Source organism: Aulonocara sp. 'chitande type north' Nkhata Bay, linkage group LG5 (assembly GCF_057382095.1).
Source record: "Aulonocara sp. 'chitande type north' Nkhata Bay isolate Kocher_YH1m ecotype deep benthic linkage group LG5, A_spYH_male_GT1.1, whole genome shotgun sequence".
Classification (NCBI taxonomy): domain Eukaryota; kingdom Metazoa; phylum Chordata; class Actinopteri; order Cichliformes; family Cichlidae; genus Aulonocara; species Aulonocara sp. 'chitande type north' Nkhata Bay.
In genome coordinates this window covers 25146947-25169243 of record NC_141348.1, presented here as the reverse complement: position 1 = coordinate 25169243, position 22297 = coordinate 25146947, and the positions used below count along the sequence as shown (strand labels likewise).

The window sequence follows — 22297 nt, the reverse complement described above, 5'->3', positions numbered from 1 at the left end:
TCAGTACAAAGCTTGAACCCCGTGAACTGAGCAGGCCATCTTTTGTCATGTGGTCTGAGGTGGAAATGTTCTGAGCTGACCAAAACCAGAAACCCCGCTGTGAGCAAGATATATATTTTCTGCAAAGTGCTAAAAAAAAAAAGATGCCTCACAATAACTGCGACCTTACCAAAACAGTTCTCAAGCAGAGGCACAGTCCTTTTACTGAGCACTTGCAATCATGACTTCTTTCATTTCCTCTTTTTGCTCTTGATTCAATAAGTGATTAAAGTCTGTAAGTGACTGGACTTTCTGCCATGTTTTTCTCGCTTTTACTAATGATCCACGTGCAGACTTGTTAAGCTCTTGCTGGCTGCTAAGGAGGATTTATGGCAATTATCTCTTTAGTCTAGTCCTGATCTGTATACCTTAAACTACCAGCTGCTGATTCGGACACATTTGCCCCTCTGTTTTCTTCCTCATCTCTTTCAGGAATGCATCCTCTCTGGTTTAATGACTTTAAGTGGGAAAAAGGTTCTCCACATTGATAAGAATCCTTATTATGGAGGAGAGAGTGCATCTATTTCTCCCCTTGAGGAGGTGCAGGCAAACAAATACAAAACTCATGAGCATGCATGCACGTACCTTCATTTGAACACTGCTGATAATAAGGTGTTTCCTTTATTTGCAGCTGTACAAGAAGTTTAAGACTCCTGGTCCTCCAAAATCGATGGGCAGAGGGAAAGAGTGGAATGTTGACCTCATCTCCAAATTTTTTCTTTCCACCGGTGAAAGTTTACTGTTTATTGGCAGGTGTTTGTGCAATGTCTTGCTGATTGTTTTGATAGAAATGAGCATGCTTTAATTTTTGGGTGCTGTGGTTTGTGCAGGTCAGATGGTAAAAATCTTGTTGCACACCGAGGTTACTCGGTATCTGGACTTTAAAGTCGTAGAAGGCAGCTACGTATACAAAGGAGGAAAAGTGCACAAAGTCCCCGCCAGTGAAAAAGACGCAGATGCTTCAGGTGCCAAATCAAGTCATTCCACTTTTTAAGACAAGTTTCCAGACGGCCATAGCTTTATAACGCTGAAATATACATATTTTCAGATCTGATGGGCATGTTTGACAAGAGGAGGTTCAAGAAGCTGCTGCTCTTTGCTCTGAACTTTGACATAAGAAACCCTCGTACCCACCATGATGTGGATCCTCAAAAAACGACCACAAGGGAATTGTTCCATCGCTACGACCTGGGACTTGATGTCATAGAGTTTATAGGTCACGCCATAGCCTTGCACAACAGTGAGAGGTCAGTTATAGGAACTTAAGTGAAACAACACTGAAAACAGATTAGTAGGCATGATTTAAACCTGTCTACCTGCCGTCCTCGCAGTTACCTGGACCGGCCCTGTGTGGAAACCATCAGTCGGATCAGGCTGTACTCCGATTCGCTGTCCTGTCGAAACACCAGTCCGTACCTCTACCCACTGTATGGTCTCGGGGAGATACCACAGGGTTTTGCCAGGTCAGGTTCTCACTAGTTCTTTGATTTATGTTCATCAACAGTTTAATTAGTTTAATTCGACTATTTTAATTCGAGTGCAAAAATCCTAGATATTTGCACTCTAGGATTCAGTGCAAGTATATCATCATCAGCCTCCAGCAAGCATGACCTTTAGTGGATGTTCTTCCACTGAAAGTTAAAAGTGGCCCCTTTTTTAAATTTCCATATTATCAGTCAGTCAATCAGTCAGCCAGTCAGCATGATTCACAATTCAAAATTAATCTTATTTATCATACACCAAGCCCCTCAGTTCATCCTTTAACAAAGGCTTCCTTCCACGTCCCTTTAAGAAAACTTTCTTCTGATTGGTTGCTCCTGCAAACAAAAGGTTTGAGCAGCAGGTGGGTGGGGCTTATCTTCTCAAAGCTAGAGCTGCGTACCTGAAATGATCACATTAGGGAAATCCAGTCTTAATGACAACATTCAGAGCCAAGAGTGGGAAAAACTTTATAAAACCAAATATTCAGAGATGCTGATGTCTTTCTTTTAAACTTTTCTCATTTTTAATGTGAGCATGTGCCATTATAGCACTTTCTAGCACACATAAAGAAAAGCATAATAAAAGCTGTTTAAAGGAAACGTTCAGACATTCATGCTTGCACTTATAAGATCCAGTCCTCTTTGTGTTTCAGACTGAATGCAGAGTATGGAGGAACGTTCCTGCTGAACAGGGCAGTGGATGAAATTGTGATGGATAGTGGCAAAGTGAAAGCTGTGAAATCTGAGGGGAAGGTGGAGTAGACAAAATTAAGCCCTGCAGTCACTGTCCAGGAGGCATTTGTACTCCCACTGATGTGGTCTTTTTTTCTCTCCTTCTAACAGCTGTTCCACTGCAAACAGTTAATCTGTGATCCCAGCTACGTTCCCAATCGAGTGAGGAAAGTGGGGCGTGTCGTTAGGGCGATCTGTTTTCTAAATCATCCAGTTAAACACACTCATGATGTCAGCTCCTGTCAGATCATCATCCCTCAAACTCAGCTTAACAGGAAGTCAGGTACTAAGTTATACTACCACAATATCTAACATGTACAAAGTTGAACCCTCTGACCTGCTCTTCCTGGATTTGCTCCTCTACTACTTCCTCCTCCATGCAGACATTTATATATCTGTAGTGTCCTTTGCGCACAACGTGGCATCAGATGGGATGTACATCGCCACAGTCAGCACAACTGCAGAAACCACCAACCCAGAGAAAGAACTGCAGCCAGGACTCGAGCTCCTCGAACCCATCATGCACAAGTTAGTGACACTCTGAAGACTTAAATCTGACAGTTTGTGTTTTTGTGGTGTGATTTAATTCAGTGCAATTCCTTCTTGTTGAATTCAGATTTGTGTCTGTCAGCAATCTGCTAGTTCCAAATGAAGATGGAAAAAAGAGTCAGGTAATGATGGGGTTTCCCCAAAACTAAAGCAATGACACGACTGAAAATAGGATGGTGGCCTTAATTTTTTTTTTAAATCTCTTCTGTCCTTTTAGATATTTGTGTCCCGCTCGTATGATGCAACAAACCACTTTGAGACTGAGTGTGAGGACATCAAAGACATGTACCAGCGACTCACAGGGACAGAGCTCAGCTTTGCAGGATCCAGGCACCAGTCTCATAACTCTGATGACGACTGAGGACAGCTTGATGTCAGCAGCTGGGAGGCCGTAAATGTATGTGGTGTATAATCATCATTCATGGATGATTATATGCCACAGCTGTAAAGCAGAGGGTGTGATGTAGGGTGTAGACTGAACAGAGAGTGTGCTACGTAACTGCCTGACGTCTCTTTTGCCTCTTAATTTGTTTGCTGTAATTTCTCTCTCGTGTGAAAATCTGCTAAATAATGATGTTGCTACTTTGTTATGAGAGAAGGTAATACACCAATATGACTTTTCTGCTGGATAATTTTTACATCGGTTGTTTACACCAGAGTGAAACTTTTTATTTTATTTTATATTACTTATCAAGTTATATTGACTAAAAAACAGAAAATGTCGTGAAAGTATTGAATGTAGTGTCTACCTTCACATTCAATGTTTGTTTGCTCTTCAAATTCACTTATGTATGGCTGAATAATTTCTGCATAAGGAAAAGAGGTCGCCTAACTGGATGTCAGTCAATCAATCAATCAATCAATCAATCAAGGCTTTATTCGCCACATGCAGGTTGCCCTGCAGTGAAATGGCCTTACACACACACACACACAACACAGACATCACATGGGGATACAGGTCAGAGATCGGTAGCGTTACAGAAAAAAACAACAAAAAAAACACTGAAATATACACTACAATAGGAAAGTACAAGAGGGGAAAAAAAAGAGACCTCTACTCATGCTGGGCTCCTGGGAGGACAGCATGAGAACAGGAGAAAAAAAACCTCCTCTGCACAAAAAGCACATAAATGTCCACAGCACAACATTATGGAACACGTGACAAGCAACAGGGATGGGTAACTTTAACCAAAGTTAAAGTTAATTAGATAGATTTTTTTTAAAGTGTTGATCAGTGAGAGTGTTTATGAGCTGCAACATGCAGCTTGTGAGCGATGAGGGTTTAAAGTGTTCAGCCTGACGCTGGGCATCTTCACCGAGACAGATGATTAGCGATGAATCACACTGATGTGTAAAGGATTACTGGACTCTCTTATCTGTGGGGCTTATGTGTGAGAAGGACAAAGCCAATAAATTAGATGCTGCACAAACAGCTTGTCAGTGGCAGCGTGCTGGATGCAGAGGACGGACAGACGCACGGAGTAAAGAGGCTTATCCAAATGAAGGACACTGGCCACCAGCACCTCTGGTAGCCACATTAAAATTATTTCTTTAACAAACGATCCCCTTTAACTGCTTCCCCAGATCACATTCAAAATGAAAACACTGCATGCTGAGGTGATCTTACTACTGATTTATTGTAAACAATAAAAATACATTACACTTATGCTGCGGTAAAGCATTTATATTTTTATACAAGCAAAACTTGTGTTTATATATAAGAACATGCTTACACTTTATTACAGTCTAATTCTGGATTCCTTGACTTGAGTCTTCTTTTAAACTCATGCACACAGAGCTATAAGCAGCTATAAGCAGAATTACAACGGTGATGTGAGACATTTTTATGTGCAACCACATGCTGACTGAAATGTGTGACAGGAAACCCAAAATCAGCATTCACTGGTACACAAACCTCACAGAGATCACTGGGTGAAGGTGGCTGCTACTGCGCTCGTTTACAGCTCTGTATTTATAGACTGTCAGATAGTTATGTTACACTGGGCCTTTGTGCAGCCCTCAGCTGTACGAATTAAGCTTTTAGCATTTTAGCTCCTCACCCTTGAGCTAGCTTCTCCTGACTGGCTGATCCTTCCAAACAGGTTTGAACAGCCAGAGGTGTGCGCCTTAGATGACCACATTAAAGGTATCAGCTCCCACTGACATCATCCAGAGACAAAGTTTAAAAAGAAGTTTTAAATGAACATCTTCTGGTACGACACTATAAATGTCAGGAAAAGCGTAAAAGAGTCACTTAACTTTGTCTATAAGGAAATAAGTGTTGTAATAAAGTGTTGGAGCTTGTTACTACTGGAGTTTTGTGCACAGGCAGATCATCAGTGAACTGCTGACCATTTGTAGTGATCACCTTCTACATGTTGTTGTTGTTCCCAAGGACTTCAAGTGCTGTGCTGGGTGATGGAGGGATCAGGCCTGCGGCTACAATTCTTCGCTCGCTCATTAGGAAGTTGAAGGTTGCACACGCGTTTGGCTGCAAATCAGAATAAATGAATGAAAAAAGACATAAAAGAAGACAATAAGAAGTATTCCAGTGTCTGTTAGCTCATGCCATGCTGTCAGAAAGAGAACAGGATCACTTGTATTTTACCGTGTCCTGCACCTCCACAGAGATGCCTTTACTCTTCAGAAGTGCAAGCACCGAGGGGTTGATTCGTTCCAGTCGTGCGCCTGTGCCCAGCACGAGAATCTCTTCACAAACCAGGAAGAACAGACAATGAGGCAGATAACATTAACAATAACATTTCAGTGGACACATAGAAGAGAGTGGACACTCTGGCAAGGACATTAATGTACCTCACTCAGTGGAACACAAATGATTCTCATGTACAAAGACTGAGCTGAAACAGACTGAGCTGAAACAGACTGAGCGCGCTCGCTGCCCGACTGTTAAAACAGGCAGACACATGAACAGACGTTTGCCAAAAGACAAGCGACTGTGCCAACAGTGTGGTGGAGCCATTATACAAACGGAGCTGCACTTTCTCACTGCTACTGCTCAGTTCCTCACACTTTCACAAGTCCACATACAGAGTGTTGGTGGTGCTGACTAATGAGCCAGAGCAGACTTTCAAGACGGGAACCATGACAGATAACCCAGCAAATGCTTTGGTTTTTTTAATAACTGTGGACCAACTCACTTTTCTCAGTATTTAGTTTTGGTTAAAAACTAGCTTAGAAAAAACAAACAAACAAAGAAAACATGTGCTAGTTCTGCTTTGACACTGTTGGTCATAACATTTTAATTCAAAGCCTTCATGATGCAGATGGTTTAACAGGTCCGGTCCTCGATTGGTTTTCATCACAATAATGAATCTTACCTTACAATACAAAGTGACCTGAGTCAACTGTTGTCGTTGTTGACTGTAGAAATAAAATTGAATTGTACTGAATCACACCTCCAAAAAAACTCCAAAAGTAAAAATTAATCAGGGGTTCCTCAGGGGTCTGCCCTTGGTTCTTTACCTCTTTAACCTTTAAATGTTCCTGTATGGTTCCATCTTTAAAGAAGACAGAATATATATTCTTATGCAGATGATACATGGTTCTACCTATCATTTCACATTGATGATCATTTTACTCTGAAAAATTACTGGATGTTTAGAACATTTTAGAACTAAGCAGAACAGACACAGATATTTGTTGTTGGTTCAGAAAGTCAGAGACAGAAGATTTGTTCACATGAATCAACTCTGTCTCTGAAAGACCTCAAACAAGTCAGAAACCATGGCATCATTTTGCAGTGAACTCAGCTTTGATAATCAAGGTTACCAGAACTGCTTTGTACCACTTAAAAAACTCATCTTTAACTGAATCTGTGAAATCGGTCCATACTTTCATATCAAGCAAGTTAGATTATTGTAATGTTCAATCATCAGTCATCTGTTTAAAGGTCTGCTTTAGTGCGTATATTGGTACCTATTTTTGGTTCAAGCATGTGGAAGAGTGAAACACTTTCTTCTGTGATATCTTTCGAACTTCCAATCTGCAGAGAGAGAAAACACACACATATATAGTTGTTAAAATAAACTACAAAAAAAAAGAAAAAAAAGAGAGAATTTCATAAACTTTCACAAACTGCAAGGACAGACTGGAAAGCACTTTCACCTTCCACTGCAGGATAGCAGGAGGCAGCACGGCACAAGGCCCATACACCCTGTTTCCATCGATATTGAATCCTGCAGAGCTGTAGCTGTGGATGAGGACCCCATTGTCTACATCCTTCTGCATGACAGAGACTGTGGTGCGCTGGTACAACTCGTCATCGGAGGGTTCCAGTCTATGAGCTCGGGACAAAAATGGGCTAAAGAAAGACAACAAGACCCCCACAGTAAGTTAGAACCAGAACCATAAACAGTAGCAATTGTTTTCTATAGTACTGAAAAACTGTGGGTGTGAAACAGATAGAAATCTTTGCACTTTGAATTTCAAAAAACAGGCTGCACCACGGAGCTGCTGCCCAACGGCCCACTTTACACGCCAACCCACTGATAAGGATGTGAGCCAAAAGCTTTAGGCCTCGTTCTGCAAGCCAGGAGCCAAAATATCTGCTCGTCTAAGGAGCTGCAGCAAATGTTAGCCTGCTGTCACACTTTCTTTCCAGGCTATTCCAGAAAACTGAGCTAGATCAGCACTTCTTTGATTCTGAGCTTCTCTGGTCAGATGGAGTCTCACCAGCGGCTTTTAGCAGTGCGACTGGCAATATAAGCCCGGGAAACAGCATGTATGACAGGTAGGTATGAGATAGTAGTAGATTAGAGGTCTCCTGCCTCTGTTGTGTGGAGTGGAGCGGGTGTGGTGGGTTGTCCACGTGCAGTTTCTTCAGTGACCTCCTGTCGCTCAGTGACTCAGACAGCTCCAGATTCTGACCAATGATGGTTCCAGCCTTGTGAATTTGTTTGTTGGTCCTGCTGGCATATCTGGCACTAATGCTGCCAGCAGACAACAGGCTAAGAGAAGAGCTCCAGCATTCTGTTGCACAAATTGATCGTACCCTTCTTGCACAAAACATCAGTGTTGGTCCTCCATATGATGAACAAACGCAATAAATAAATAAGAATAATCTCAAATTTAAACCTGGATGAACTGCAGTTTAGGTTGATCTAAATTTCCCCATCAGCTGCATAGTTACACTCAAGTCAAGTGGCTTTATTGTCATTTCAATCATGTGTAGTGGTACAATACACAGTGAAGCGAGACAACGTTCCTCCAAGACCATGGTGGTACATATAACAGACAATCAATACATGATTACATAAAGTGCAAGTGTGCAAAAATTGCAAAAAAAAAACAAAACAAAGACAGTGCAACACCACCATCATCACATCCCAAAAGTGCTCTAATGGACTGAGATCTGGTAACTGTGATGTTTAAATGATGCTCAGCTGGTACTAGGTGGCCAAAAGTATGCCAGGTTCGACATACTGTGTACTTACAGATGCCTTTCTGCATGCCTCGGCTGCAGTAAGTGGTTATTTGATTTACTGCTGCCTTTCTGTCAACCACAAAGTTGGCCATTCTCCTACAATTCTCCTGCAACCTCTGACAAAAAGAAGGGATTTTCATCCAGAGAACTGCTAGTCAGAGGATTTTTTTTTCTGGACTGTTCTTTGCAAACCTTAGAAACGGCTGTGTGGAAAAATCCCAGTAGACCAGCAGTTTCTGAAATATTCAGACTAGCCTGACAATCTGACACCAAGTCACATTTCCTCGCCATTATAGTGCTCAGGTTCAGGCTTCATGCTGTGTAACTATAAAATATGCTGCCCTGTGATACCATATCAAAGGGTCCTATAAAGCAGTCAGTTCATTCATGACATAAGCTTGCATAATTTCTATTACCTTTTTTAAAAATCATTTTAGGCATGACAAACATTAAGCCGCTAAGCTTCTTTAATATAAGGATATGATCTTTTACCTTATATATCACAGTCAAATTAGATTTAGATGGTTTGCGGGATAAAAAACAAAACAAAAAACTTCTTAAAGAAACTTGGTGACTACTTGGTGTTGAACAACTAATAATAGTCAAAACAATAGCAGGTTGTATGCTCATAAATACTTTGACAATGTAAGTTAATGAAACGTGAGCCTTAAAACGAAACACCGCCCTACCTCCTGAAAGCGGGCACCGCTCTGGAGGAGAACAGAAAGCCCTGGGTTGATTTCTGAAGGAGAAATCTGGCAAAAACCGCAGCAGTGGCCATGTTAACAGAGAAATGGAGAAATGACCCAACCGGTGGCAGGCTGGGGGGCATAACACAGTGTAACACCAGGCACTCGTTTCCGGTGCTGTGTAATGCAAAGTCGAACATCTTTCATTTATTCCTTTTTTGTTTATTCTTTAAAAAAACATCGCGTTATCTTGTTTACATCACGCATTTAAGTTAATCAGATGCACAATAATAATAATAATAATAATAATAATACGTACTGAAGGAAAAAAAAGGGGAGAGGGCGAAATTAACGGGATAACGGCTAACAGTTGGTTACATACGCATGGAGGTAACTCTTACGTAAAAGTATAGATATTAAAATATTAATGTCATTTTTATTTCCGTTTTTGTCGCCTATATGTCGGGTGTTATCCGTATTTAGCTGAAATTTCAATGAAGTTGATATAAAATAAAATACTAAGTCAGCTCTGTCTTTGATTAAAATATCTGGGGGGCGTGTTCGGTGGGATGTGACAGCGCCCTCCTACGGTGTTTACGGTAACAGTCGGGTCAGATGATCCGAGCTGCATTGTAAATAGACATGCCTTCGTAGCCGCTTTAAATCATCCCCAGCAAAGCAGATTTCGGCACTCGGGCACTGCTTATCTCCAGATAACCCTTCTCTGTCGTTATTGGGTCGTTTCGCTGTCTTAAAGTGTCATTAAAGTATGTACCGGTCTTTGTACGCCTTCCGATCCTCGGAGCCCAACTCGCTGCACTTCGCGGCCGGAGAAAGCTTTTTAATCCTGGAGAGGAGCAACAAACACTGGTGGCTGGGGTCCCACTGCAGCTCGGGGGAAACCGGCTACATCCCCGCCTCGTATATCGAAAAAATCCAGGTAAAAACAATGTTTGCAATGCTCACTTTCCCTCTTTGGTTTCAGTGAATGGCATCAGTGACCGAGCTGCACCCTGGGGTGACGTGAAATCCAGGGAATGCGTAGTAAAGCGGCTGAATTGATGCGATCAGACGGATTCAGTGTACCGCTATATGTGCTGCAGTGCAAGCCATGTTGAGGGTGTCAGGGTGGGGGAATGCATGCTTGCGAAATAATAAGCCATAAATTATTGCAAAGGTTGCAGTATGGAGGGACACGGGGTGGCTTTTTTTCTTCCTGCACTGCAGTTGCTGACTGCGACAGAGAGGAGCTTGCAGGAGGATGGGACAGGAAAAGAGTCAGGAAAGGATGCAATATAAGAGGATGAGAGATAGAGCAGATTCAAGGCCACCACCTCTGCCACACAGAGCCATTGTTTCTGCTCAGATTAACTAATCTCCTCCTGTGACTGTGTATCATTTTCCTTTTCTGCTCTCTCATTGTTTTCAAAAGTAGCTGTTCCTTCCACATAACTTTGATTCCCTCTCAGTCACACCCAGATGAGCTCAGCAGTCTCCAGACTCATAGTGAACTAGTCAGAGCATGTTATTTAAAAGAAAAAAAAGTGTCTCACAGGAGAGGAGCGCTGACTGTAATTAATGACATTGGCCTGAATGTGCAGCCTCAGTGAGCATGTGTGACTCTGGTTAAAAGGCTGTTTATGTTAGATAACCGTCCCAGTTTGTCTCACCCTCAGAGCCATATGGCTTGCCCGGTTTTGATCATTTTGTATGCCACTTAATATTTCATTGAGTTTATCCCCCGCCTCTCTCTCTCAGGCTCCAGAGCAGGATGAGGTACTGCAGTCCATCGACAGAGCGATCGAAGGAATCCACAATGTGGCCTTAAAGAATGGAGGCAAATACAATCTGGAGCAGCGGGATGTTCTGCAGTGAGTGAAGCTCTTTATGGAGATGGTGCAGCTCAGTGTTTCTCTGTGTGCTGTGTTTGAATCGCTGCCCTCCTCTGTCGCAGAAAGCTCATCCATCACAGAAAGGAGACCCTCGCTCGGCGAAGTTCGTCCTCCGCCAGTCACAAACAGGGCCTCCCATCTTCCAGCAGTGAGATATCGCTCAGTCAAACCCCTCCTCCACCCAATGGCCTTAGCAGAGACTATCAGCGACAGGGAAGCGTGCCGTTATCAGGAAGCATGGACAGTATGCAAGGACAACAGGGTTTTTATCAGGTAACAAGCAGGTGCAGTTTTTCTTACCTCATGCTCCAATTAATCTGTTAATATAAATGTGAATTATTAACATGAAAAAGCCTCGGTGCATGCAAGAGGTGCAGGGCATGGCAATCAATCTGATATATACATATAAATATTATTGTTTATTATTGTCTGCTCAGCTGTGATGCTGCTCTGGTGCATGTGCTGCGAAAAAGGAGTTTAAAGAGTGGAGTCAGAGCCGCTCTGTACCTGTCGGGTCGCATTTCTAAACAATGTTCTGAAAAAAAATGAAGAAAAGTTTCATGCTGGTGTTTGTGTATCATGCAGCACTGTGCAAAAGTCTTGAGCCACTCCTCATTTCTTTATATTTTGCTTTCAAGATGTCAGACGAAGTTTTTTTTAAGTGGTCTTAAGCAATAGTTCTCCAGGCTTTCTAAAGGTCTTTTAGAGTTTCTCTTTGAACATTTGCTGTTTTTTTTTAACTTATTTTTAGTTCAATCCTTTTACCTGTAACCTGACTGTGAATCATTCAGGCATACAAAAGGCACCTAACTCACAGGATGAACCACCGTTGTGTCTACATATAACAGACAACACAGGAAAGAACCAGTTAGTGTGTACTTAATAAATATGAGGAAACTGGACAGGTGAAGAATAAAAGAGGAAGTGTCAGGTATTAAAAAAATCTATCTACAGCTGATGAACAGTATCTGAAAGTCATGGCCAACAGAAATGCAGCAAAGACCTGACACAGTACCTGAACAATGCATCTGGCTCTGCAGTTGATCCATCAAAAATCAGTGGCAACAGCGGAGGGAGCGATGAATCCAAATTCAGACTCAACATTACTGAAGCTGTGTGCGATCACTTTGACAGAATCAAATAAAAGGCAGCCAAAAAGAGCTCTGAATGTCCTTCAAGAAGCCTGGAGAACTATTCCTGAAGACTGCTTAAAGAAACTAGAAGAAAGTTTGACTAAGAGAGTTCAGGCTGTGCTGAAGAGGCGGCTGTGGCTCAGGACGTAGAGCAGGTCTTGTGCTAATAGGAAGGCCGGTGGTTCAGTCTGCATGCCAGATATCCTTGGGCAAGATACTGACCCTGAGTTGCTCTGTAATGCCTTCATGGGAGTATGAATTTGTGTGAATGTCAGACAGAAAGCACTTAACTGTAGAAAAAAGTGCTTGTATGAATGGGTCTGTGAGGCATGTTGTATAAAGCAGTTTGAGAAACTTGCTGTATTAGAACCATGATACCAAATATTGACTTTCAGGTGCATTTCAAGCACATAACGAATGAGGCGTTCCTCAAGACTTTTTGCATTATAATGCGTGTCCCAGTACTGATCTATTTGTGAAAGGCGATGATATTAGCCGGAGTGTAAATGAGTTTTCATGAAGCTCAGACAACAGGTTGATCTGCTCATTGGTTCCTCCACAGCGTGACCTGCTTTCAGTGTCTGTCTTGATTTTATACACAACATTTTTTTAACCCAACAATTTTTTATTATTTTTGTTAGTATAATTGTAAGTACACTTGGTCGTCTTTGTGATTGTGCCATTAATCTTTTTTAATATGTGCTGTTCAGGTTTCACAAGGGACCTGAAATGTGGGAGCTTTGTTTGTGAGCCCTTTTTTTTTTTTTTTTTTTTTGCTACTAGTTGGTAATTACTGTGACCCATAATTATTTTGTAACAATAGACAACACGTTAATACCAATAAACCGCATTAGTTACTTATTTTTATCATTCCTGCTCCTTTTCTCACGCAGTGCTTCACCATCTGTTCATGGATAGACTTTGCTGTAAACACATTTTTTGTGAGGCATGTCTGCATGTGGCAGCAAAGATGAGCAGCAACGTGAATCTGGATCTTTCTCCTCTGTGAAGAAAAGATGAAATGTTAATTTGAGAATAAGAATAATCTGTGCACAAAAGAAAATATCACCGCATCAAAAAACACATTTTTTTAATATCTAATTTTATAGAAAAATAGGAACGCGAATGCATTTTTTCTGTGGATATTTTTGAGTGTTTGATGAGATTATTTTATCTTAAAAAGATTAGTTCTCTGAGTTCAATGTTAATGCTGAGCTGTGGAAGTTAAATCTCCATCAGCCAGCTGTGCTCCTCCTGGACCGCGAGATGACATGTTTGTTGTCTCCGTCCCTTCCATCAGGTGCCACCTCAGGCCCGGCGTGCTGCTCCGATCACTCCGCCTCCCCCTGAAAAGCAGAGGAACCACCGGCGTCCAGGTGACTTTAAGCCTTGCACTCGTCACCTAAAAACAGATTACGCTCTCAGTGTTTTCGCTCCTGCAGCTCTATTCTTAGTCATTCCTGTTTGCGCTCTCCTTTCTGTAACTGGAGCTCTCTTCCTCTCTCTCAGCAGAGCCAGAGGTCCCCTCCAGAGTGTCCTCTCTTCCCTCGTCCCCTGCTCCCTCCCTCTCGATCAGCACCACCTCCATAGACACTGGCTCCTCCCTCTCTCCGATCTCCTCTGAAGTCAGTCTGCCAAGTATTTCCAGCACCCCTCCTCCTCCTGTGCCGTCCCGTGTCAAGCCCCCCGGGCCGCCTCCGGACCTGCTGCCCTCTGACTTGTCTCCTCAGCAGGCTCCTGCAAAGAAAAGCCCCGCACCGCAGCCCCCCCAGCCTACCCCACCCTCCCAGCGCAGCACCCCTCCACAGCCTGCTGCTCCTGCTTCTCCTGCTGCTCCTGCTGCTCCTGCTGCTGAGGAGGACCAGCGGGAGCCTGAGTGGCCCGTCGCCCCCCCGTCTGTTGCTGAAAACCCTCCTGGCAGCTCCTCGACCTCTGAGGTGGTTCCCATGACCATTGGAGCTGAACTGATCGAGCTGGTGCGAAAGAACACGGGCTTGAGCTACGAGCTGTCGCGGGTCGCCGTCGGCGTGGTGGTCGCCCATCTGCAGACCACTTTGCCGCAGGCCTCCCCCGCTTTGGAGCAAGTCCTCGTCTCGTTGGTGGAGAGCAAGGTCAGATTTGTTTTCATCACATGGCGTGGCTCCAGCACACTGGCGCCCAGCCAGTTTAAGAGCAGAACGCCGGAGTCGTTTAGAGTTTCAGCTCCCGCTGCATTTAGCAGCGAGGGCAGTTCACACAGGATCACTCACACATCTTTAGATACAAGCGTCACGCTTTTCTGTTTCCACTGCTGTCAGGTGGAGATTGTGGTGGAGTGGGTAATGTGACCCCAAATCCCAGTAGATGCCAACTTGTGGCTCCATCCTGTGTTTACACGCTGACATGTGTGCACACATCCTGTCGAAGAGCTCGAATAGTCTGCGGTCTCATCAGGTTGTTTTAATATGTAAAACACTCAACTTAGAAGAAGTTCAAACAAAATCAAAATTAGAGTCAGCCACAGTGTTAAACAGCCTGCCTTGTGTTGCTATGGCAACTTCGAACTCTCAGGACATGAGTAGGGTGCTGTCCTGTGGTGTTTGGCAGCAGATCAGCTGGACTCAAGGGGGTGGAGCCTTCGTGGGTCTGGTTTGTTCTACTCCATGGCTTTGATTGTGATCCTGATTGGGAATTCCAGAAAGCAGGTTTAACAAACTCTGAATCAAACATTTAAATCTGAGATGGGAAACTTGAGTTCTCACTTCCAGAAAATCTTATCAGTCAACTCAGAGTATGTTCACCCCGAGTTAAGCACATGCAGGATTCACCATGGCAACAGGTAGATGAAGAGCGTCCAATAGAATCCAGTGGAATGTTAATTTGTGCCGATGCGGACCGTGATGAAGAAAGAGCAGGGGCAGAGAAATGATTCAGTGTCAACGCCCAACTTAAATGTTCATGATAGAAGTATTAAAGCCTCGGATATCATTATTCAGCTGAGAGGGACGAAGAACGTGGCAGATGAGACGCAGCTCATGTACCTTTGAAATCAGGAAGACTGATTTTGGTGATTTGTAGTGGAAAGGATCTTAGGGTTTAAAGTAAATATTGTTAGATTTTTTTTTATTGTTCTCAACAGCGTTTAAAATTTTTTCTTCCAGCCTGTCATCTGTTTTATGATGAAATGCTGCCACCTGCAGCCTGGATTCAAAGTCCCACTTTAAACCACATTTCTTCCCATTTTAGAGTCTCAGCGCATCAGTGCACAGTCTTGACTCAAATATTTATATAAATTGTAACAAGATGCCATCTGTGAGCTGTGATATGAGCTTTGATGTGGACCGTGTGAGTGAGGAAATGAAACTGAATGTCAGATAGATGTTTCAGGTTCAGCAACAGAGGGGAGGGAGCAGACACAAACCTGCCAGAAAGCTGGTTAGATTCAGAGTTAGCTCAGAGTTAAGTCTCATACTGTGTTTAAAAAAATCAAATTTCACTAAACCTGCTTCCTGGACCAGGACTCGCGCCAGTGCCATTACCACGGGGGGGATGGGGGTCAGTGCTGGTAAAATCCAGATAAATACCAGTTTAATTTTGTGGCTCATCAGTTCATGCTGGCTTTAATGCTTTCTTAATGAACTGCGGAGGACAGCCTCTTTATAAAACAACCGTCAATGTGCCCAGCTGTGCTGCCCGCACACATCCAAGATCTTCATCGACTTCATTGGATTCTTCCTTTATGGGTCACCACATCAGGTCATCTGCCTTCCTATCATCCTCCTCTGGCACACCACTGCTCTGCACGTCCTCCTTCGCTGCATCCATGAATCTTTTCTGAGGTCTTCTTCTTTTCTTCATTGTCTTTTGTATCCATCTCAGCCTTGCCTCCAAACCGCTCGACCTGAGCCGTCCCTCCAATGGACTCGTTTCTAATCCCGCTTAACCTCCAATGAAAATCTTTCAACTCAGCCACCTCTAGCTCGGCCCTGTGTGTTTCCGTTAGCGCACATCCAAGATGATTAACACAAACACCAAGAAAAAACTCTGGTCTTCACCTTTAAAGCTGCTCTGATAAATGTTTTTATATTTAAGGATGACATAACTAATAATTGTTTGGAGATACGTAATAGTGATGGTTTTCTTTATGTTACAGCAGCAGTGGGGAATAGTTTTTTATTTGGGTGTTTTTAGTCAAAGAGTTCCAGTAAATTCTTTGCTCGTGTGTCTCTGATCAAAAGGAAGAAGGAGGCTTCTCTTTGGAAGGTTTCAAACGCAGTGAAACGATTAGAAAATAAATGTTTTTCTCTCTTCATGGAGACAAGAACATAGAAACATGAGAGCGAAAGCCAGGTGACCTGAAATACAACTCCAGCCATCCACTAAACAGAAAACAAAAGTGTTGTTTCGTCTGTCCTTTAGTGTGAGCCTGTGTGTTCGCTGTAACGGGTTAAACAAACGCAGGCGTGTGCTGATGTTTCTTATCCGTCCCTGTAGGACCTGAGTGCGGCGCTGCCGCAGGGCCAGGTGTGTCACGATGAACAGCGGCTGGAGGTGATCTTCAGCGACCTCGCCCGTCACCGGGACGACTCCCAGCAGCGTAGCTGGGCGCTTCATGAAGATCACGCTCTCATCGCCTGCTACCTCGAGGAGCTGCTGAAGATACTGGTATGCGTTTCTGTTAAATATGCCAACGGGATTCATTTATAAAACTGTAACAAGCAAGAAGAAGAAGAAGAGCAAACATCCAAGGAAACTGGAAGGAAGTGGATTTAGGTCAGGAGAGGGAAGCTTTTCAATGTGTTTTTACATACCTAGTAGACAGGACTGATCTGTTGTTATGATTGTGATGTGAACATTTCCTCTGATAAGCCTGTGATGCGAACCCAGGACGCGTCCAGATGTTGTGTAGTAAATACCAGACGCGTCTGATGGGATCAGAGCGGCTCAGACGGCTCCCAAATCCAGCGACGCACTTAAAGACTGAATCTGGAACCGCTTCAGGCTGCTGAATGAGCTTTGTTGGCAGTTTGTGCTGAGCCACAGTGGGATGCCCAGATGAGCTGTTAATGGCGCTCCTGCGATGTGTGGGAGTCTGATTGTTTGGGGATTATGAAGTTTCATTGTTATGTAATGTGACTGCCTTTGCTTTGTGTCCTCAGACCGATGCAGATCCAGAGGTGTGTAAGAGGATGTGCAAGGCCAACGACTTTGAGAACGTGCTGTCCCTGGTTTCCTATTATCAGATGGTGAGATGTGATGTGAACACAACAAAGGATTTGATGTTTGACTCAAATAAAAATAAAGCATCAACCGTAAAATGTCGCGATGCCTCAGAAAGAACTGCGGCAAATATTGTGTGTTTGATATTTTTCATATTTTTGGTAAGAAGTTACACTGAATGTCATCATTTTGGGCTTTTAATTATTTATTTAAACTCTCCTTTTACCAGGATGGAATGATTGTACAGCATACATCTTTAATGGCTTTAAAAAACAAGAACTGGCTTCAACAAGTTTGGATTTATTTTGTATTTTCTCTGAAGGTCAAAAGTATAGATACACATCTGTAATCTTTTAATAAGTAGTGCTGAAGGTCCTACAGTGCTTTTTAACTTGCAAAGACCAAGGCCTCATAACGTGATTGTATCATGACTGATACGACTGGTAGTTTCTCTTTGCCTGCGTAAAAATTGATTCGTTTGACAGCGTTCGCTGGATTAACTCAGAACAACGGGAAAACCTTCTAGAGAAACGTTTGATGATCAGCTGTCAAACATGGTGGTGGTAGCATCACGCTCTGGACTGTTTTGTTTCCAGTGGTATTGGTACATTGCATAAAGTGGATGGAATAACGAAGGAGGACAATATGTCTGTGAAGGTTCTCAGTCATCCAGGTCATCGTAGTCAAAGGAGCTTGCAAAGAAAAGCGTCTGGACTTCTTTAAGTTGCTTGAAGACGTTTCACCTCTCATCCGAGAAGCTTCTTCAGTTCGAGAAGAAGGAGGACAACTACCTCCAAATTCTTCAACTTCACCTCAAATCAACAGCTAGATGACTGAAACTTGGACACAACCGGGTTTTCGGACAGGACACTGATCGCTGGTTTTGGCTAAAACAGGCTAGAATTAGTCATGTGGAAAAGCTTCTCAAAGGCCTGACCATAACCCTATTAATCATTTGCTGCACCTAAAAGTTGAGCCCATGCCAGGAACCAACCAGTTTAAATGAACTTTATCAATTCTTCCAAGAAGAAGAGCCCAGAGTTGTTCCAGAAGCTTTTTGATGGCTTCCAAAAGTGTCCGGTCTGTGCTGTACAATCATCTGACTCTGGACAAACAGTTCAAAGAAACTATTAAAAGCCCAAAATCAGCACGATGTTCGTGTTTGTGTAGTTGGATATCTGTGTGAAGCATCTGTCAGAGCCGCCCTTGTTCAGCCTGGCTGACCTCAGTCAGAGCTTTACTGTTGTTGTGCATGTTGTGTGGTGATCCGGTCTCGTTGTCGCCTTCGTGCAGGAGCACCGTGTGTCTTTGCGGCTGTTGCTGCTCAAAGTTTTTGGGGCGATGTGCAGCCTGGATGCTGCTCTCATCTCCGCCCTTCTCAACTCCATCCTCCCCATGGAGCTGGCAAGAGATCTTCAGACTGACACACAAGGTGAAAATGTCACTCATTGCAGTTCCTCTTGTTTTATAGTTCAGTTAAAAGTTACCCACGTTTGTCTGATTCACTCTTTTTTTTTTTTTTTATGTTTTTCCTTCAGAACACCAGAAGATGTGCTACACAGCTTTGCTGCTAACTATGATATTCTCAATGGGAGAGCAGGTTCCATATCATCACTACGGTATGTCTGCTCTCTCATCATTGGATGAATCTGCTGTGTGACACAAAGCAGTGCTTTGAGTTCAGCTTCCTGGCTGTGCTTTTGTCATCATTTCCAGCACATTATGAGAGGCTTATTCAAGCTAAACACATCAAGAAGTTTGACACGTGTGATTTAAAAGCTCAGCCTAAAGGCTATTGTGTGCAGTGCTGCGAGATCGATCAACTTCAGACCAGACAACAAACGACGGAGGCTCCGGAAAAGTGCAATCAAACGATGAGTTTTATTATCACAGGAGAACAACCAACCATCAGCATACGGATTGTTTTGCTCTGACAAGAATACACTGGGTTCTGGTTTTATAGGGTAAAATATCACACCTACGTCAATACAGTTCAAAAATACATGGTGACAGACGGGCAAAAGTTCAACCCGTGCAGACAAGGGTACATCACGTACACTTCTAATAACCATACACCGACATATAACTTCCCTTTTCTACATTACTTGCCTTTTAGGGTAATAACTTCAGGTCTCAGCATCTCTGAGAGCTAATAATGGACCCTCGTCATTAATCACTAAGTAGAGTACTTTGCAGCCAGTCTCAAAGAAGCAGAAGACGCTTAGGCCTTCGCTCAGACCTGCTACTAGATTAATATGTGTATCGTAAGCGTGCATGCAATTAACCTGCTATGTTCTCATCTCCCCTCAGCATGTATCATCTGGACACTCTCACCAGTGAAGCTTAAAACCTTCTAGAATGGAACATCAACTCTAACCAAGCACATTTATGCATTGTGTATAGAATGAACTCAACCTGTAAAAATAGAAAGGTCAATGTGATGACAGACATATTCAATGCAATATAAACCCTGTAGGAAATATTACTGATAAATGATACTGTAAAACGTGTTATTAATACATTCTTCATAAGGCAAATTATATGGTAGCAATAAAAGAATCTCTGAATCCCAACATTCCCTCTTTTGACATTCCAACAGGAATGTCACCATACTTCATGTTGTATCACTCTAATAAAAAACACTGGACTCTCCCTGCTTGCAGAACACTTGAATGCCGAGTTTGTTCAGTTTCTGCTGGGTGTGGTGGAGGACGGGCATCCCTCTGATCCCACAGAGCAGCTGCCTGACATCTTCCTGAACCTCGTGCTTTCCTTCAACCTGCACCACACAGGTGAGAACGGCCTCCACAGATGCCTTTATCAGCGTTTTTGTACAAATCATAGCAGGAACCTGAAGGAGTTGGTTTTATTTGTAATTATAACAAATGGAGCAAGGCCATAATTTCAGTGTTCTCTGGATCATTTTTACCTTGAAATGGGTTTACGTAGAAAGAAGTTTAATAGTTGTGCTGCTTGATTGTGTCAAGCTCCCAGCAACAACGTGATCATGAACGAACTGAAGCAGAAAAACGTCAAGATCCTCTCAGAGAAAGTGCTGCTGCTCCTGAACAGAGGCGGTAAAAGAAACTATTTTTGGGAGCGTCCTCACTTTATCCTTCATAAATATTCTTCATGCGTCTTCTTTTTTTTTTACATTTTTCATGTCCTTTCCCGCCCCCAGACGACCCCGTGTGCATGTTCAAACACACTCCGCCTGCACCGCACTCGGTGCTCAAGTTCCTGCAGGATGTTTTCGCCAGCCGAGAGACTGCCGACATCTTCTACCGCACCGACATGATGGTGATGATCGACATCGCCGTTCGACAGATATCTGACCTTTCACCTGGTGACAAGGTGGGACACTGAAAGCTGCTGATGTAATTAAGTTGCTGATAAGGAAGTGGGCTTTAGTGGGCCACTGTGGCTCTGGAAAGAGAGAGAGGGGTGATTCTGTTGTTTGCTTGTTTGGGTTACGGGATTCAAAGGCAAAACGTTTAAGTCAAACTGTCAAACAAAAGGAGGAAATCATATTTCATGGATGCATTGCATCCATATTTGTCAGGCACATGATTATTTTTTCTCCTTGTCCCTTCCTGTGAAGCTGCGGATGGAGTATCTCTCCCTCATGCACTCCATAATGCGCTCGACGGACTACCTCGAGCACCGGCACCGCCTGTCGGATCTGCAGGGGACGCTGCAGAGGATTCTCAGGGAGGAAGAAGATCCCGGCGAGGATGAAGGGAGCGCTACGGCGAAACAGATGGATAAGCTGATCGTGCAGCAGATCTACAAGGAGTTCCCACAGATCTGCGAGAACCAGGACTAACCGGTGCCAGTATCACAAACTGTAGTCTGCTCCCAGCTACTGCGGCGAGGTACGGTAAAGATTAAAAGAGGAAGAGCGGACGTTTGAAGACGACTCGTACCCCGCGCCGGCCCGTGCTGAGAGAAGCCGGTGTTTACTCCAGTGCTGCAGCGTGCGTGGGATGCTGAGTGTTATTTGAATAATGAGTGTGTGAGAGTGTGTGAGTGTTTAAGAAGGAAGAAATCTGACAAATGCACAAAAGGTTTGTGCCATATTTGGTGAATTAGTAAGTGGCCAATCCTTGAAGCTCATCTCAAAGCGAATCCTTAGCAATAATGTCCTTGTGAAGCTTACGTGGACTAACTGCATGCACCTAAAAGTATTGTTGAAATTAACTGACTAATAACCACAGGTAAACTCTATTCTAACCAAACTGACTGCAGTTTACAGATTTATAGCAGGAAGGCAAATCAGTGCTTACGTTAGATGATTTGAGGCCACAGCTTCAGCGTGGAGAGAAAGCTTTGAACCTTTACGTGCTTCCCTTTTAGTGGGACCAAACTACTGTGTGTTACTGACAGCGATATTTTCTCCACAGGTCACCGCACTCTTAAAACGGACTTCCTCTTTTATTCATATCCTCCATCCTAATTTAAGACGAGTAGAACAACTTGAGCAAGTTTACTTCTCTGGCGAGAAAAGCACAGTCTGACTCGCGCGTTGCCGATACTAAGCTTTTTGCTGATTAAGCTGCCGCTGCTTATTATCGAGTCTCTTCTCGCTCTGGTACTTTCCTCACAGCTTTTCGCTCTGTACCTGCAAAAGCGAAGCTCCTCAAGCATCACGCCTCATCGACCGTTTACAGCTTCTGTGCTGCAGTAAAGCAAAATTCTGACAACTGGCTTGTGAGCTGTGGCAGGAGTGTTATTACATTATCAGTGTTGTTGATTTCCAGCTTCTCATGTTCATACTTAAAGTCAAGAAGAAGAACTGTAATGCAGGACATTTATTTGATCTCACTGTGGTTTAAATACTTTCATACCTTCCCCCTGATTGTTTTTTTTTTCCCCTCCTCTCAACACTGTAGTGATGATGTTGTTCATTATTATCTGATTTTTAATCTCTGGCATTGCTTCTCCTGACACGATCCAGAGGTGATATCAGACGTTTAGTGTGAGTGTTTCATTCTCTGGTTGACTGTGTGTGTCTCTTTACGGTGTATGTGCGTTCCTTTGTGCGCGTGCGAGTGGTGAACGTCTCCATGATTCACTTTGTCTGCAAATGTGCTGCGGCTGTGTTATAATGAAACTAATAAAGCTCTATTTTAACAGTGAA

At 43.3% G+C, this 22297-nt stretch overlaps 3 protein-coding genes across 5 annotated transcripts in view; 2 read left to right on the top strand and 1 right to left on the bottom strand.

Annotated features, from left to right (window-relative positions):
• The window catches only part of LOC147330697 (rab GDP dissociation inhibitor beta), a 5922-nt gene extending 1364 nt beyond the window's left edge, over positions 1-4558 (top strand). Inside the window, exons 3-12 of the mRNA XM_086292437.1 lie at positions 472-579; positions 671-767; positions 870-1004; positions 1088-1286; positions 1371-1502; positions 2174-2273; positions 2364-2535; positions 2636-2780; positions 2869-2923; positions 3019-4558. Coding sequence (XP_086148563.1) covers positions 472-579; positions 671-767; positions 870-1004; positions 1088-1286; positions 1371-1502; positions 2174-2273; positions 2364-2535; positions 2636-2780; positions 2869-2923; positions 3019-3162 — 1287 coding nt within the window. The 3' untranslated portion in view covers positions 3163-4558. The remainder of the gene's footprint in view (positions 1-471; positions 580-670; positions 768-869; positions 1005-1087; positions 1287-1370; positions 1503-2173; positions 2274-2363; positions 2536-2635; positions 2781-2868; positions 2924-3018) is intronic.
• ndufaf3 (NADH:ubiquinone oxidoreductase complex assembly factor) lies at positions 4420-12068 on the bottom strand. 2 transcript variants are annotated; one of them, XM_086292442.1, is made up of 5 exons: positions 11841-12068; positions 6927-7122; positions 6738-6804; positions 5410-5510; positions 4420-5292 (listed from the first exon to the last, which is right to left on the bottom strand). In XM_086292442.1, exons 1-5 carry the CDS (start codon positions 11927-11929, stop codon positions 5173-5175), a joined length of 573 nt encoding a protein of 190 aa, XP_086148568.1. In that variant the 5' UTR covers positions 11930-12068; the 3' UTR covers positions 4420-5172. The 2 variants fall into 2 exon arrangements, with proteins under 2 accessions (XP_086148568.1, XP_086148567.1); XM_086292441.1 differs by lacking the exon at positions 11841-12068 and adding an exon at positions 8934-9999.
• On the top strand, positions 9121-22297 carry nckipsd (NCK interacting protein with SH3 domain). Of its 2 annotated transcripts, none has more exons than XM_086292436.1 (13): positions 9121-9873; positions 10692-10804; positions 10888-11098; positions 13259-13334; positions 13471-14069; positions 16432-16602; positions 17097-17183; positions 18451-18589; positions 18696-18776; positions 19821-19949; positions 20145-20234; positions 20339-20511; positions 20759-22297. In XM_086292436.1, the coding sequence occupies exons 1-13, from the start codon at positions 9703-9705 to the stop codon at positions 20981-20983; spliced, it is 2265 nt and encodes a 754-aa protein (XP_086148562.1). In that variant the 5' UTR covers positions 9121-9702; the 3' UTR covers positions 20984-22297. The 2 variants fall into 2 exon arrangements, with proteins under 2 accessions (XP_086148562.1, XP_086148561.1); XM_086292435.1 differs by having other exon boundaries at positions 13468-14069.

What these genes read in the sequence shown, in the direction of transcription:
- nckipsd (XM_086292435.1), top strand. Translation starts at nt 9,703, where the DNA reads ATGTACCGGTCTTTGTACGCCTTCCGATCCTCGGAGCCCAACTCGCTG. An exon ending in GACAACAGGGTTTTTATCAG is followed by an intron (nt 11,099 to 13,258) that starts GTAACAAGCAGG and finishes CCCTTCCATCAG; the next exon opens with GTGCCACCTCAGGCCCGGCG. An exon ending in GCTGCTCCTGAACAGAGGCG is followed by an intron (nt 20,235 to 20,338) that starts GTAAAAGAAACT and finishes TCCCGCCCCCAG; the next exon opens with ACGACCCCGTGTGCATGTTC.
- ndufaf3 (XM_086292441.1), bottom strand. Translation starts at nt 9,133, where the DNA reads ATGTTCGACTTTGCATTACACAGCACCGGAAACGAGTGCCTGGTGTTA. An exon ending in CTGCTATCCTGCAGTGGAAG is followed by an intron (nt 6,805 to 6,926) that starts GTGAAAGTGCTT and finishes CTCTCTCTGCAG; the next exon opens with ATTGGAAGTTCGAAAGATAT. An exon ending in CTGTGGAGGTGCAGGACACG is followed by an intron (nt 5,293 to 5,409) that starts GTAAAATACAAG and finishes TCTGATTTGCAG; the next exon opens with CCAAACGCGTGTGCAACCTT.